Source organism: Opisthocomus hoazin, chromosome 3 (assembly GCF_030867145.1).
Source record: "Opisthocomus hoazin isolate bOpiHoa1 chromosome 3, bOpiHoa1.hap1, whole genome shotgun sequence".
NCBI classification, from domain to species: Eukaryota; Metazoa; Chordata; class Aves; order Opisthocomiformes; family Opisthocomidae; genus Opisthocomus; species Opisthocomus hoazin.
In genome coordinates this window covers 97727685-97744597 of record NC_134416.1, presented here as the reverse complement: position 1 = coordinate 97744597, position 16913 = coordinate 97727685, and the positions used below count along the sequence as shown (strand labels likewise).

The 16913-nt window shown below is 41.1% G+C and overlaps 1 protein-coding gene across 1 annotated transcript in view; it reads left to right on the top strand.

The window, feature by feature from the left end:
* RETREG1 (reticulophagy regulator 1) overlaps positions 1–16913 on the top strand; it is a 72321-nt gene that overhangs the window by 4893 nt on the left and 50515 nt on the right. Inside the window, exons 2-3 of the mRNA XM_075417120.1 lie at positions 11639–11745; positions 13488–13518. Coding sequence (XP_075273235.1) covers positions 11639–11745; positions 13488–13518 — 138 coding nt within the window. The remainder of the gene's footprint in view (positions 1–11638; positions 11746–13487; positions 13519–16913) is intronic.

Here is a 16913-nt window from a genome sequence, read left to right as displayed (position 1 = left end):
GGCCTGTTATGCCGGTGATGTTACTCGTAGACGGCTGGTGTGGCGATCACTAGCGTTTTTCAGTCAGTGTAGCAGTACCTCCTAGGGGTCTGGGAGGCTGGTGGTTGTCTTCCCCCAGCAGTTTGTGTGGTCCCTTCTTTAAGGATGACTCACTTAGTCCTTGTGTGAGCATCATGTGGCTTTTATCCATCCAAACCATTCCTCACTGCCAGCATGCCACCAGATGTCATTAGTAAGAAATTCACAGAGACTCTGGGTAGATCATATTTGCTATGTAAATTCAGCTTTTAATTTTACTTGAACAACTCTGGATTTTTGATGAGTCCGGTTATTGAAGTTGCAATATAGAAATATTTTCTTCCCTGTTGCTTTAATTCAGCTTACGCAGTAATTCAGCTGTTTCAGAATCCTGATTTTTCCCCTCTGACTTACACTTTCCCAAAACCACACTCAAATCTGAGAACATACCAAGAAAAACTAATGCAGAAGGAATTAATTCTGCCCAAATTTAAATCCTTAGGAAGAAAATGTTTAGTTCAAAATATTTGCTGTAATTTAGAATGTATGTGGGAAATTCATCAGTGGCAGTCAACAGGAGGAAGATTAGCAAACTAAATTAAGTGAGAATCGGAATAAAAGAAATCTGTGAAATCAAAACATGAAGAAAAATGCATGAAAATTAAGTGAGTTGGAGTAAGAAGGGGTATGGACATTTTGAGGCCAGTCCGTAGTATGTTGGCCTGCAGATCACTGTCTTAAATTTATAATATCTCCCAAGTCAGGAGGACACATCTATATGTTTCTGTGTCAAAATGTTTTTCATCTTATAGCAAGCAGATACTAAACTGGGGTTTTGAATTTGGGAAATTTCATTCTTCAGATATCTTTGTCTTAGGAAATCTGGGAGCTACCTTACTAGTTACTTTGGATTTGGGGAAAATAATCCCAAAACATCAGGATAGCAGACAAGTAAATAGATAGACTGTAATCCTGCCTCAAGCCCTAGTAAGAGTTTCTATGTTTTATCCCTTAGAGAAGGGTAGTAGAGGAGGTTATATATATCTTTTGTAATTATGGTACATTCATTATCAGAAAAGAGAAGATAAAAATTGTGGCATAGGCAGTTTTGAAATTCACTGTGCATCCACGTGAACGGGTTTCTTGCATGGGTGCTGGTTTGTTTCTTTTGGGCTGATGGTCTTAATTTACTTAATTTGCTGCCTTTTACCAAGCTTTTGTAACTTATTGGTATTGTGACTACTTTATTATACCCAACTACAGTACAGTAATTTGCTGTTTGTTCTGCAAGCTTAAAAAAATGTTTGTGGTTTGTTGGGTTGTTTTTTATTTTTTTTTTCCCTAGAAGGTGATATTCCAAAATAAACTTTCTCAAGTAAAGCTAAAATTTTGATGGTGACGCAAGTTGTGATACAATTGTCTTGTTTTCACTCAGGCAGTTTTAAGCTTATGTTCGCTTTTCCAGTACAAATTACTGAAACTTTTGAAGGCTTTGGATGTAGAAAAGTGGAACAGAAAGTTAAATTAATTTCATTTAGTTAGCAAAAAGAAATTGAAGCCATTATCTCAGCAGCTATTTAGTGGCAGTTTGCATAGTTTTGGCTGAGAGATTGGTTTACAGGAATGAAAATTGACATTGTTTGAGAGCCAGACAGCGTTACGTAAGAACCTGGGCAGTTTACAGCATTTTTCAACCAGTAGGATGAAAACTGGATCAATCAGGAAAGAAATCAAATGGGATAATTGAGGAACTGAGGGACAGCGAGCATTACTGAACAATTTAGGACCAAATCCAGGATAAGGACTTTGCGGAAGATGGAAATCCCAAACAAAGGGGAATAGATGAATTGCAGCCTGGCTTATGTTTATTCTGTCTTGCTAAAAAGTACAAATTCTGTGTTGAAGGCAGTTGTTTTGAGAGAGGTGATAGTTTCTTCATGTATTAACTCAACATAATGAAACCTTTCAAACAGTAAGCAGAATTTTGAGAACCATGGAAGTTTTGAGGGGGATATGTTATGCTCCATGATAGATGTTACAGGACTAATGGGAGCATTAGAGAAAAGGAGATTTAGGGCAGCGTGGTAGAGGTGGATTGTTTAACATTGAGCTGCTGCTACTGTATGAGAAAATGGGCTTAAGATTTCTCTGGACTTTGCCAGAGTACAGGCTAACTAAGGTCATCTGGGCATGTTTCTGCGAAGAACAAAGGAAGCCAGATCATTTGATGTTGCGTGTCTAATTCAAAATAATTTTAACTGCCATGGAAATACCGTTCCCTTTTGTCACTGATATAACTAGCATTTGATGGCATGGTAGGCCCAGAGGGTGTGTCGTTTAGGTCATTTAAACTTCCCTCATTTCAATTTTTTATTTTATATGTGTATCTGAATGTAATAGGGTACAGTAAATCTGATCTAGAAGCCGCAGATGTTGAAACAGGATTCTAACTGCTGCATTCCCCAAGAGGTTGCCTTGCAAACAGTGTGAGATAATTTTGCAATGCAGCATTTTATTATTGACTTGATCCTATTTCCCAGACCATCAATATACTTCCAAATTTACCGGCTTATAAGCAAATTTGTCTTTAGTGATTAAATGCAAAGCATTTTAAAGATTTTTCTAATATTTTTTTCTCAGAGAATTGTACTATTTTCATTTTTATTTAGACTAATTTGTAGGTTTAAAATGTAGTTTCTTGTAGCTGGGGTAGAGAGAATATGCACTTTGAATTCCTGTCCTACGTGTTGCTAACTTTAGTTAGAATTGTCCAGCAGTCTTTGCCTTTTGCCTTGCAACCTGTGCACAGACCTCTGAGAGAACTACCACTTCTGTAGGTGGCTGTCAAAGTAATGGTAGTTTAAGTTTGTGGGAGTCTGTTTCTTATCGCAAGAGATTTATTTATTATTCCAAAATCTTTATTCCTAATAAGTTCTAGAAGGTTTTCTAAAAAGCAGCTGTCCAGGTTTGATTTCATCTGTGCTTTCTGGCTGAACAAATACGATCCTAATCTTTTGAATAAAACCTGACAAATAAGCCTCTTGAATGAAAGACTGATGACTGAATTGTTTTTGTCAGAATAAAGACAGAATTAAAGAAAATGTTGCAAGTTTTAGAATGATAATCATGCCTATTCTGTTTTTTTATGTACTTAATGATAGAATTTTTAGTCTTCTAGGCACTATCCAATGGAAGACTCATTGCTGGTTGGCACCTAAGTTGCAAATCGACTGCTTTCTAGTTCTTCATTCTATTCTGTTTGAACTATTTTATTAAAAATCATGATATCTAAGTGCTTGGATGGCTTTCTTAGAGAAAACTTTAAATTAAAAAAGATGTTTCTTTCTAGTTTATGTCTGCACAGAAGCTTACAGTTTTCTCCACTAAATCAAAAATAATTTTAAACATTTTCAATGTATTTATTTTAAGAAGCATTCTATTACAGTATTTCACGTGTTTTCAGCTAAACAGATATACAGCTATTTGAGTTCAAGCTCCCGGGCACCCACAGTGGTGGTGTGCATATTTTAAATCTGCATTAACATCAGATGAAGAGTAAATAGTTTTTGAAATTATTTTATTCAACAAATTATGATTTTTTTAGGAGTGAGGAGTTTTTTTAGACAGAATTTGTTAAGTCTTTGTTCAGTCCAAAAATTTTGACAGCACATATGCAAATGTATTTTCTTACATGTAGTATGTTTTCCCCTCTGCACCAGGGAATCAGCGGTACCACAGTCTTTGTGTATCTTTCAGACATGCCAACTGACAGTTAAATACCGTATAAATGTGTTAAGATTCTACCAGATTCTGTTCTGTAAATAGATTCTACAAAAAAGCGTGCATATCTTGTTCCACCTTAAGTGAGTATTTACACTTTGTGCAGGGATGGGGAAAGGATTTTTGCACTGTAATTCTTGAACAAGTATCTAAATACTTTGGCTCACACCACGGTGTGCTAAAGGTACAACAGGAAAAATACTGTATTATTGAGTTTTGGATTTCAAATGTGTTGAATACTTGAACACTTGGATTTTAATATTTATAGATACTGCATTTTCATATTTACAGAAGCTTAATATGAAAATCATTTACACCTAAGAACAATTCACATGGAAGCTGTAAATTCCCGTGTTTGGTAGATGTAAAGAGCAGATTTTGCAAACGTGCTTTGGGATGTTTTTTCAGTTAGGGGAGTCAAAGTGTTACATTACCTTTAAATAAAATATAGTTGAATTTAATATATGTTATTGCTTCTTGATTCACAAGTGGGAAAACAAAACGATTGAGCCGGTGATCAGTCAGAGCACAAGCTTTCTGATACTGCCTTTGCGGTGGCTTTCAGCAAGGTCCTTCAGGAAGTCTGTTTCATGCTGTATTTAGAATAAAACTAACCCTCCTCCCCTTCCCCAGACCTCTTGCTTGAGACAGGATCAGAATTTGTTGCAGCCAGACCACAGCTGATCACTCCAGCAGTAAGCATGGAACGATGGTCTATGCTCAGCTCCAAGCAGGAAACAGTTGCCACCAGGAAACAGTCATGACCACATTTTTTCCTTATCTGCGTGCCTTCACTGTAGACGTCTGTCTGAAACAGTGCTGGGCAGTTCCCTGTAAAAGCAGGAGTAGACACACCTTTAAAATTCGCAGATAAAAAAAGCACAGTATCCCTTGTTGGCAGTTGAGCGTCCTCAAAATGCCCTGGAAATACTTGGTCTGTACAGGTGAGAGCCGTTCTCTAGCTCGTTTGTGCCGTAGCCCACGCTTGCACAGGGCTTCCTCAGCTGGGGCTGTGGGCAGTTCTCGCTTCTGGTCCGTGGTGCCTGACAGCCGTCTCTTACGGAGCAAGGCTGGTTCTGTGGGAAACTGTGCCTGGAAGGTGTCTCGTGAATTTTTATCTCGGCGTTTAATGAGGAAACAAGTATATACCAACCTATGGTGTTTAAAAAGCCGCAAAAAATACTCTGAAGTGTTTGGAATCTGGTTGTAAGATGTAAATATGTGTTTGTTCAACACTGAACTGAAGTTTGCCGATCCCTCATGCAGCCAATGAATGTGTTGTCGTAGCTGATTGTGAAGAAAAGCTCCATGTTCACGTCTGTGCTGTTCACAGCTTTTAAGGATTTGTGTGGATATTTCTGGAATTCATCCAAGGATAGATAGTTATTAAAAATTTACCTACTAATGCTTTCCAGAAATAACTAGCTCTGGCTGCTGATAATCTAAATTGTTTAATTCTTGATGAAATATTTTCTCTTCTGGTTTGTGTTTGCAAAGTGCAAGTCATTCATAATTCTACAACATGTTGTAAAACAATATACCTTCACAGCTGAAATTAGGCTTGTATCATCAAATTGATATATTTAAATTCTAAAGCAATTTAGTAGGTCCGTGCCTTCCCTGTATCTCACAAGTTTGATTAAAAATAGCTTTTGCCGTGCCCTGTAAGAGTTCATTATGTTTACAGACTGCAGTATCGTGTGACCATATTTGCCTCTGAAATTTTTTAACCTTCTTGTGCTGCTCGAATGACTCTGTGTGACCAGGTTTGTGCAGTTCATTGTCCCAGGAGCTCTGCAGTGGGAGGTGGCTACTTCTTGATAGAACAGATGCAAGGGATCATTTGTTGTGTTAGTTAACATATCTTGCCAGTATTGACATAATGACCATCCCACACTATAAACAGTTAGAGAAAAGACAAGAAGGACAAGGTAGCTTAGGGTACTTTGCTATCTTTAGGTGATGCAATATTAGATAATATCACTTCCAGTAGCAAGTAAAGGAGCTCTCTGACCCGATTAGGCCTAATCATTAGTTTTAACGTGTTGCTCTTCTGCTATGTACAGTCTTGTGATGCCACTGGGATTTCAGCTGCGTCTGTTGTCCCATCTTTTCTTTCCGTCTGACCTTCATGGCAGTGGGGAGCTTGTCAAAAGGATATTCTTTATTTATTTTTAGTCAGAGCATGATTCTTGAACTTAACATTTTAGGAAATTAGGGAAGTTGTCAAAATACTGAAAAGGTTACATTTGAATTTAGCCACTTCTGAACAGGCAATAGAGATTAATGGCAACGCATGCTTATTTGTGTGACAGTAAAAATAGGAGTATGACTTGCTAAGAGAAGTTGCGTTATGGAATTTAAGAAAATTGTTTTTTACTCTGTAATCGTGTGTAGGTAGGAAGAAATGAAGGTGACTGAAATGCTGAAGAGCAGCTAGGGTAGCTCTCAGTGGAGTTTCAGAATGGTGTGCTCTCTTTTTCAGTAAATCTCACTTGTATGTAGTATTGTACATACATATGATTTTTAAATTGCAATACAAAGAGTTTGCCATCATGCAGTGGAAGAATTTTGACTTTTAATCGTGGAAATAGTTAATTTTTGACTCTTAATTTTGCTGTTTAGAATCGTTGCAGTCCAGCTGCAGTACAACCAGGCCAAGAAATAGAAACTGTTATGCCTTAAAGTCCTAAGTTCAGTATCTTGCAGAAAAAAAATCTGCTAGCCACTTTTAATAGACTAAAATAGTCATAGAATGAAAATATAGTTCGGGTCAGTAGGGGCACTGGGAGGTCTCTAGTGCAACGTCCAGCTCAGAAAAGATCAGTACTCAATTCAGAACAGGTTGCTCAGTGTTTTGTCTTGACAGCCTTCAAGGATGGAAATCCCACAACCTCTGTGGGCCACCACTGCTTAATTATCCTAACGGTCAATCGTTGATGTCTCTCCTATTTCTTTTTATAATCCTGGTTTCTCAGTTTCCCATAGTGAAGCCTGCATTCTTCCTACGCAGAAGACTGTAGGTTGAAAGGATAACAGGAGGTCAGCTGCTCTGAACTCCCCCTCAAAGTAGGTGCAGTCGGATCGAGTTGCTCAGCTGCTTACCCAGTCAAATTTTGGAGATCATATTCTGTAGTGGTCTGCCACCTCCTTACTGCCTCCAGGAGCTCTGGCACTTGGCTGCTTTATACGTCAGCCAGAGCGCGTCTTTCACCAGTGAGACCACTGTTGCCATCAGCTATCAGGGGGGTGACTGGAGACGTTCTTTGGGTGCCCAGAAACCAGGCAGCTGTGTCCTACCTCTGGAGCCGTGTCTGATGAAGGTCTCCCACGTGCCAGGGATACCCATTTCAGCCAGTTCTGGGGACTGAGCCTGTGGCACCCTGTGGCCTTTTTTGTGCAGTCCCACACTGTCTGCAGTGGAGATTCTTGCCCCCTTGTCATGCAAGCTGCCCTGTTAACTGCTGAAGTTATTGTGTAAAATGCATAATTCTATACATTGATTTAACCTTTGCTTTCTGAAAAAAAAACAACCCATATCTCTCAAAATACTGCAGAATTTCATGGGGGGGACAAATCTTGTTTATGTCTCTGGTAATGGTTGTTACTTCCACACCCCTTGTAGAAGAAGTTAAACAATTTGAAATTCAGTCTGTTTTATTTAAAAAGATAGCATAAACGTTTGTTGTGAAAGCATAGCTATTGATTCTTCTACTGAACAAACATTTTTGTGTCGAATATGATGATGCCATTCTGGAACCTTTCAGGTTTGTCAGATATGCATGTGTGTCAGAAATCCTTAAGTAAACTCTTCTTTTCCGTAAGAAAGAAGGGGAAAAAAAAGCCTTGACTTCTAATAATAAGCATAAGTTCCACTGAAACTTTTTGTTGGTCTGGTTGCTACGCATCATTGCCATTATTAGCATAGCAAGTGGTTTTCAGATCTCAGCATTTTTTTATACGTTTATGGTAGACATATGCAAAAAACTCTGGCCCTGAAAGGTGACCTTATCAGGTTTTGACCAGTAAGGGCTTCAAGGACATGGGTCTAGCTGACAAGGCTTGCAGACAGTTTTGCTAATCCATCTTGCTGGAGCACTTGAGGGCTGACACACACTGGCTGTGAATGAATCCATAAGAGGTGGTCTGTCTTGCCAGCAGCGCAGGGTGAATAAGCAGTACTGAAGCAGGGGAGGAAGGCGTGTGACAGCTCATAATGTTAAGGCACTAAGTTCCGTCAGAACAATTCAAAGCTCTCAACATGAGTGAAGAACCCTTGTTTGGCTACTGCATTAGCTGCTCTAACTATATGACAGTTATTTTTCCCCAAAAGCTACGGAGCAGAGAGACTGCAGTACCGCAAAGGTAGAATGACATGACTTGGAGACATCTTTCAGAGAGGATGCTACCTTGTTAATCCTGGTTTGCTAATCCTCGTCCGCATTAGTGCAATAGTTTTTAACAGCAGGTGACAGCTGTGATTGCAGTGAAACTGGGAGTATGGTTTAGTCATGAGCATAAAGTAGGTCAAACACGTTCTGTATGCTCTTTGAAAGACAGGCTAAACCTTCTCAGTAAACATCTGATCTTACCTTTAACAACTCGTAGAATGTGTGTGTATGTATGCACATGCATTCAAACACACACATAAATTTCAGTATTGAAGTACTTTTTTAAACCAATGAGGACAGGCCAATGGGCAACTGCTAAATCAGGACATGGTGTTTGATTCTATAAAATATTAATGCACAAGCACCATGAAGAACCTAAAGAACAAGCATGCTATGAAGCCCACATAACTGCATTTTTTACAAACTTCTGATGCCTAGAAGTTGTATGAAAAATTAATTAGATTTTTCTCTACAGTGTCACGTCTCCTCCATTATCGATAAGTTAAATAAGTAGGTTAAGCAAAGTCTCCAGTGCAGTTAAACTTGATGTTTTATGGTGAAGATTATCACCAAGAAAAACAGTGGGACAACATGATGCAAAGCTGTTAGGAGATTTGATTTAATGAGCTATGCTTGAGCAGCTTTGAAAGAACGTACCTTGTAATCATATTTCTCTAAACATCTCTATTGCTTTTCTTGAGCTGGCTGAGATTGTATAGAAATACTGATTTCATACATTTTTACAGAGTAGTCTTATAATTCAAACTCTGCACAGATGTAGAAATGCTTCATATTCAGGAAATCTTTGAGTTAGTTTATCTGTTCGTATTGGAAATTGTATTCTGGTCTGCTCAGGGTGATTGGTCATTGTGAGTTTGTGTTAAATAGGAAAATCGGTGGCACGAATGTTTTCTTTGATAAAGTCTTGGTTTTTTGAGAATTGCAAGAAATACTGGAGCAGTTTTCAAAAACTGCAGTGTGTCCTGAGGTTGTTAGAAACATCTAGAGGTCAATTTTCTTTTTAAAAATCCAAATGTGCTCACAGGGTGTCTCTTGGCTTCCTCCAGTGGCCATGCTTGCTGCTGCTTTTCACTTCCCTTCCCCCTCTTTCTTGCAGAAAATCTCTGCAGCAGCAGCTAGTTGGGTGGCCAATTGTCCTGTTTTAAAATCTGAGAGGTTTCTTGGAAACCTTCCATCTCTGTATGATTTTGTTTCTGTTGGTATTCTCATTTGATCCACTGCCTTGCACAGTGGCTTTGTATTGGTTTTGGCTAGGGCCAGCTTTTTTTGGTAAGCTAATTCTTTTTGCTCTTACCTTGAAAAACATACTGGTGTGCTATTATCTGTATTCAGATCTCTGAATTAATGTGCCTATTAAAATACATCTGCTGTATTAATTTAATTGAATTTTAATTATTTTATGCTTTGGACACTTTTGTGTGAGTTAAGATATTTGTCAATAAAACAGATAGACTAGCTTATACCCAAACACAGTGCATGAGATTATAGATCATATGTTCTGAGTCTAGGTGTGCTGGACTTGATTAGACATGTTCTAAAATTTTTATGTAATAAAAACAAAATTCACAAAAGCTTATTATGAAGACAAGATTGAGTATTATCACAGAATAGTGGGGGTTGGAAGGGACCTCTGTGGGATCATCTAGCCCAACCCCCTGCCAAAGCAGGGTCACCTACAGCAGACTGCACAGGACCTTGTCCAGGCGGGTCTTGAATATCTCCAGAGAAGGAGACTCCACAACCTCCCTGGGCAGCCTGTTCCAGTGCTCTGTCACCCTCAGAGGGAAGAAGTTCTTCCTCATGTTCAGCTGGAACTTCCCATGCTTCCGTTTGTGCCCATTGCCCCTTGTCCTGTTGCTGGGCACCACTGAAAAGAGTCTGGCCCCATCCTCTTGACACCCACCCTTGAGGTATTTGTAAGTATATATTAGGTCCCCTTGCAGCCTTCTCTTCTTCAGGCTGAACAAGCCCAGCTCCCTCAGCCTTTCCTCATAGGAGAGATGCTCCAGTCCCCTCCTCATCCTCGTAGCCCTCTGCTGGACTCTCTCCAGTAGCCCCTCATCTTTCTTGAACTGGGCAGCCCAGAACTGGACACAGTACTCCAGATGGGGCCTCACCAGGGCAGAGTAGAGGGGAAGGAGAACCTCCCTCAACCTCTTTCCACATTCCACTTAATGAACCCCAGGATACCATTGACCTTCTTGGCAGCCAGAGCACACTGCTATCTTGTGGTTAGTCCACAAGGACACCTAGGTCCCTCTCCGCAGAGCTGCTCTCCAGCAGGTCCACCCCAAGCCTGTACTGGTGCATGGGGTTGTTCCTCCCCAGGCACAGGACCCTGCACTTGCCCTTGTTGAACTTCATCAGGTTCCTCTGTGCCCAGCTCTTCAGCCTATCCAGGTCTCTCTGAATGGCAGCACAGCCTTCTGGTGAATCAGCCAGTCCTCCCAGTTTTGTGTCATCAGCAAACTTGTTGAGGGTACACTCTGTCCCGTCATCCAGTTCATTGACGAATAAGTTGAACAAGGCTGGGCCCAGTACTGATCCCTGACGACACCACCAGTTACAGGCCTCCAACTAGACTCAGCACCGCTGATGACAACCCTCTGAGTTCTGCCATTCAGCCAGTTCTCAGTCCACCTCACTGTCCACTCATGCAGCCCAAACTTCCTGAGCTTCCCTAGGAGGATGTTGTGGGAGACAGTGTCAAAAGCCTTGCTGAAGTCAAAGTAGACAACATCCACTGCTCTCCCCTCATCCACCCAGCCAGTCACGCCATCATAGAAGGCTATCAGATTGGTCAAGCATGATTTCTCCTTGATGAATTCATGTTGACTACTCCTGATAACCTGCTTTTCCTCCACTTGCTTAATGATGACATCCTGAATGAGCTGCTCCATCACCTTTCCAGGGATGGAGGTGAGGGTGACCAGTGTATGGTACAGTTTTACCTCATCTTTGTATTTGAAAGAATTGTTTGTAGAAAAATCTGGTGTTAACGTAGGTAGTACAGAAAACACAATGAAATGTCTTAACCTTTTCTGTATGCGAACAAAAAAGAAAGTTGTGCCAAGACAATTTATGTTCATAAAACCATATAGTTAATTTTTAAAGTAATGTGTCCTATGCGATAATTAAAATATTTTGTTTTCTATACTTCCTCTGTGCTTAGATGAAAGTGTGGACAGAAATCTACTATGAACTCAATGTATGTTTAACAATTGCATTGTTGAATGAGAGTGTTGTGCTTGGAGCTCTCCGTGTTTGCTTCCTGTGAAAAGGTTCTGGGGAGAAACTAAATTCAATTAACGTAGTAATATCAATTTATTTTTTTCTCTTTATTGTCAGTACTAATAGCAGCTGTCAGTTTATTTATACTTCCAATAAGTTTAAAAGTGTTCAACGTTTATTTCTTCTTGACATTCCAGGTTTGTTGCACTGACTTCTTGGAGAGTGTATCATCTGACTTCACTCATAATACTTGGAGTGCTAGTTTTTCAGATACTAAAAGATTTGGTATTCTCGAGGATAAAAGGTAAGACAGCATACTGGTACAGTTCCTCATTTAAACACCTGCAATTCAGAGCATGTTGGTTCATTACTAAATCCACTTTGATACCGTGATTGTTGTAAAAGTATTAGCTAATTTCAGAGAGAGTAGATCTATGATGATCTGTTACCATTTCCAATGAAGTTTTGCTGTATTTTATAGAAAGGGCATTTGTTTTAGCATGAGTGTAATTGATATCAGTGAACAATTATTCTTGTTTCTTAACTGATAGGTCTGAAAATGCAGTATTTTCTGAAATACAAAGTTTTCCTAAACATTCCGATTTCTTCTGACATTAATCCATCATTGCTGGAAAGTTTGGGAGACCAAGTATCAGTTGGTCAACTTTGTAAAGAAACTGAGACATGACCTATCTTAGCACAGCTGAAATAAAGAGTGAGGAGGATTTTTTTCTGCTTTATGTAGTCTTTAGTTTCCAGTTTATAGTCTTGTGTGAATGCAACCAAGTTTGAAAGAGATTTTGAGCTGGCTGGGCTGGTATTTGTTTGGGTTTTTTATTTTTTTTAAATTCCTGTTCTGTGCCTCATTACCATCTTAATTCTTTGTCAGCATGATGGTCATCAGTCTGTAATTTGTCAGGGAGATTTTTTTTTGATGTGTCTTATTTTGCCTTTTCTTTGATGTTGAATCCCAATGCAAAGTGTTTGAAACCCCCCTGAACATAGTACGAAAGCAGGAAATAGGTGTCAGAGAAGCGTGGTGTTCCTCTTTGATGTGTTGCCACATAATTTCTGACTGCCAAAGCCTATTGTTCCCTGCTAAGTTACAGCAGATATTGGCAACTTTTTCTGAGGCATAGAACGTTGTCACTGCTTTACTAGGAGTCTTCATTACTGTTCCGTTGCCTGCCTAAGCATTACAAGCTCAGAGGCTGACTTAATAAGCTTAGCAGAATTTGATTTTTAGGGTCTGTGTTGTATAAGTCATGGCTACTGTTGAGTACTTCGCTAGTTGGAAGGTGGCGATTTACATAAATTCTCTCTTACCTGTAGTTACTAATGTTTTTGTATTGAGCAAATCCAAGATGTACCAATACTGACCAAGCTAAGAGAGTAAGAATACTATCCCACCTTCATTTATGTTTCACTCCCATTTCAGTGTGCATTTTTAACCATGCATCATAGAGATGAGGCTAGGAAGACCTGTGTTTCCCATCTTACAGAAAGATTATTTTACTGTAGTTATCTTTTTAAACTTACTCTTGGCGTGATGACATTTTACACAGAGCTCAAGAACAATCAGGTTCTTGATGTAATACTGTAGAAATCTTGTTGCAGTGACTTGAAATCAAGGAAGTGCCACTCCAAAAAGCAGAAGAAAATTCTTCCTAGTATAACACTTCTGTGTAGCTACTTCACACTTCCACCCAGCCACTAGATGGCGAGACTATTACAGATTCACAAGGAATGTAATGAAAGTAGTTGCCAGTTTGTAGATGTAAAGCAGAAGTTATATTCGTTATCTTCTTCTTCCGTGTGAAAAAGTAGCAATGTAAGATCCTGATCTTTTTCCATTTACATTTTTAACTGGTATTTTAAGTTTACGGAAGACAATTGCTATTACTCTAAGTTAATGTACCCTTCCTGTTTTGGCTGTTACAGAGACTTCCTTTTGTCCCAAACTTGAACATTGCTTATGAATAAAGAAAAAAAATATTATTGCTGGGTTAGTGCATTGTGTTTGATCTTACATTCCCGCAATTGCAGGTGCGCGGCTTTGGAGGACCATCACTGGCAAGTAGGTATATTATTTTTAATATATTGGTTGTTTAATATCTTCTTTTTTATAGTTAGTCTGGAATCTTAAAAACAGTCTATTTTCCCTTTACTTAAAATAGAACTGAATTATTTTTATCTTAGAATCTTTTCTAAATTCATTACTGCTTGTTAATCAGTTTTGATTTTTAATAACTTTGTAGAAAGTATTTTTTCTGATTTGAGTTTTATGAAAGTATGCAGTAACATATAAAAATACTTTTAGAAATGTTTTCTTACAGTGGGATTATCGTGCTCTGTGTTTTCTGGGAATTGATGTTTTCTTTTGAAGTTGGTTATTAGGGAAAAATACTGTGTTGGTTAAGAGGAAAACTTTCTTTTAGGACATCATTATACCAGTGCTGTCTAGAAGTAGGTAAGGTTGCTTGGGTTTCCCTTTATCTCTGTGATAGCCGACACAAGTAATTGATCATTATAATTTCAAATAAATATTAGTTGATATCCATAAGAATAGAATTTAATCAATAATTATGAAGGCTATTGACTTGCCGTTGGGCTGACTCAGTCCACAGGCAAATGTTTGGATCATGTTGTTTCTTAGTGTAGAGTATGTCATTGATTTAATTTGTTTGCAGTATAAACAATGTCCCTGAACAGTTTACAGACAATCCATTTTCAGAATAAAAGTTTGTATATTTAAGACATTATTCTTCTAAACAGACCACCAGGAATTATTATTCTATATTACTGATGAACAAAGAGGGACTAGTTGAGGATGTGAAGGTTGGGGGCAGCCTCGGCTGCAGTGGCCGTGAAATGGTGGAGTTCAGGAACCTGTGTGGAGGAAGCAGGGTGGTAAGTAGGATCAAAACTTTGGACTTCAGGAGAGCTAACTTTGGCCTCTTCAAGGAACTACTTGGAGGAATCCCGTGGGTCAAGGGCGCCAGAAAGTAGGGGGTTCCAAGAGCGCTGGTCGCTGTTCAGTGCAGAGAGGGACAGGCCATTTGGGAGGAATCCGTATTCTGAATGCTGTCAGAGTGTGAAGGGATGCAACGAGGAAGGCTAAGGTCTACCTGGAATTAAATCTGGCAAGGGATGTCAAAGACAACAAGAAGGGCTTCTTCAAGTATCACAGAATCATAGAATGTTAGGGGTTGGAAGGGACCTCTGTGGGTCATCTAGTCCAACCCCCCTGCCGAAGCAGGGTCACCTACAGCAGGCTGCACAGGATCTTGTCCAGGCAGGTCCTGAATATCTCCAGAGAAGGAGAATCCACAACCTCCCTGGGCAGTCTGTTCCAGTGCTCCGTCACCCTCAGAGGGAAGAAATTCTTCCTCATGTTCAGCTGGAACTTCCTATGCTTCCGTTTGTGCCCGTTGCCCCTTGTCCTGTCGCTGGGCACCACTGAAAAGAGTCTGGAGCCATCCTCCTGACACCCACCCTTGAGATATTTGTAAGTATATATTAGGTCCCTTCGCAGCCTTCTCTTCTTCAGGCTGAACAAGCCCAGCTCCCTCAACCTTTCCTCATAGGGAAGATGCTTCAGTCCCCTCATCATCCTCGTAGCCCTCCGCTGGACTCTCTCCAGTAGCTCCTCATCTTTCTCGAACTGGGGAGCCCAGAACTGGGGGCAGTACTCCAGATGGGACACAGTAAATGTAAGACTAGGGATAATGTGGGGCTGCTGCTGAACGAGGTGGGTGCCCTGGTGACAGAGGATGCAGAGAAGGTGGAGTTACTGAATGCCTTCTTCGCTTCAGTCTTTAGTGCTAAGGTCGACCCTCAGGAATCCTAGGCCCTACAGGTAAGAGACGAAGCCTGGAGACAGGAAGAACTTCCCTTGGTCGAGGAGGATTGTGTGAGATATCATTTAAGCAATCTGGATACCCACAAATCCATGGGCCCCGATGGAATGCACCCACGAGTGCTGAGAGAGCTAGCGGATGTGATTGCTGAGCCACTCTCCATCATCTTTGAGAGGTCCTGGAGGACAGGAGAGGTACCTGAGGACTGGAGAAAAGCCAGTGTCGCTCCAGTCTTCAAAAAGGGCAAGAAGGAGGACCCAGGGAACTACAGGCCCATCAGCCTCACCTCCATCCCTGGAAAGATGATGGAGCAGCTCATTCTGGATGTCATCATTAAGCAAGTGGAGGAAAAGAAGGTTATCAGGAGTAGTCAGCATGGATTCACCAAGGGGAAATCATGCTTGACCAAGCTGATAGCTCTCTGTGATAGTGTGACCAGCTGGGTAGATGAGGGGAGAGCCATGGATGTTGTCTACCTCGACTTCAGCAAGGCTTCTGACACTGTCTCCCATAACATCCTCATAGGCAAGCTCGGAAAGTATGGGCTGGATGAGTGGACAGTGAGGTGGATTGAGAACTGGCTGAATGGCAGAGCTCAGAGGGTTGTCATCAGCGGCGCTGAGTCTAGTTGGAGACCTGTAGCTAGTGGTGTTCCCCAGGGGTCAGTACTGGGCCCAGCCTTGTTCAACTTATTCGTCAATGACCTGGATGACGGGACAGAGTGTACCCTCAGTAAGTTTGCTGATGACACAAAACTGGGAGGAGCGGTGGATATACTGCAAGGCTGTGCTGCCATTCAGCGAGACCTGGACAGGCAGGAGAGTTGGGCACAGAGGAACTTGATGAAATGCAGCAAGGGCAAATGCAGGGTCCTGCACCTGGGGAGGAATAACTTCATGCACCAGTCAGTACAGGCTCGGGGTTCATCTGCTGGGAAGCAGCTCTGGGAGTCCTCATGGACAGCAAGCTAACCATGAGCCAGCAGTGTGCCCTGGCTGCCAAGAAGACCGATGAGATCCTGGGGTGCATTAAGAAGAGTGTGGCCAGCAGGTCGAGGGAGGTTCTCCTTCCCCTCTACACTGCCCTAGTGAGGCCCCATCTGGAGTACTGCATCCAGTTCTGGGCTCCCCAGCTCAAGAAAGCTGAGGAGCTGCTGGAGAGAGTCCAGCGGAGGGCTACGAGGATGGTGAGGGGACTGAAGCATCTTCCCTATGAGGAAAGGTTGAGGGAGCTGGGCTTGTTCAGCCTGAAGAAGAGAAGGCTGCGAGGGGATCTTCTAAATGCTTATAAATATCTGAAGGGTGGGTGTCAAGAGGATGGGGCCAAGCTCTTTTCAGTGGTGCCCAGCGACAGGACAAGGGGCAGCGGCCACAAACTGAAGCATAGGAAGTTCCGTCTGAACATGAGGAAGAATTTCTTCCCTCTGAGGGTGACGGAGCACTGGAACAGGCTGCCCAGGGAGGTTGTGGAGTCTCCTTCTCTGGAGATATTCAGGACCCGCCTGGACGCCATCCTGTGCAGCCTGCTGTAGGTGACCCTGCTTCGGCAGGGGGGTTGGACTAGATGACCCACAGAGGTCCCTTCCAACCCCTAACATTCTGTGATTCTGTGT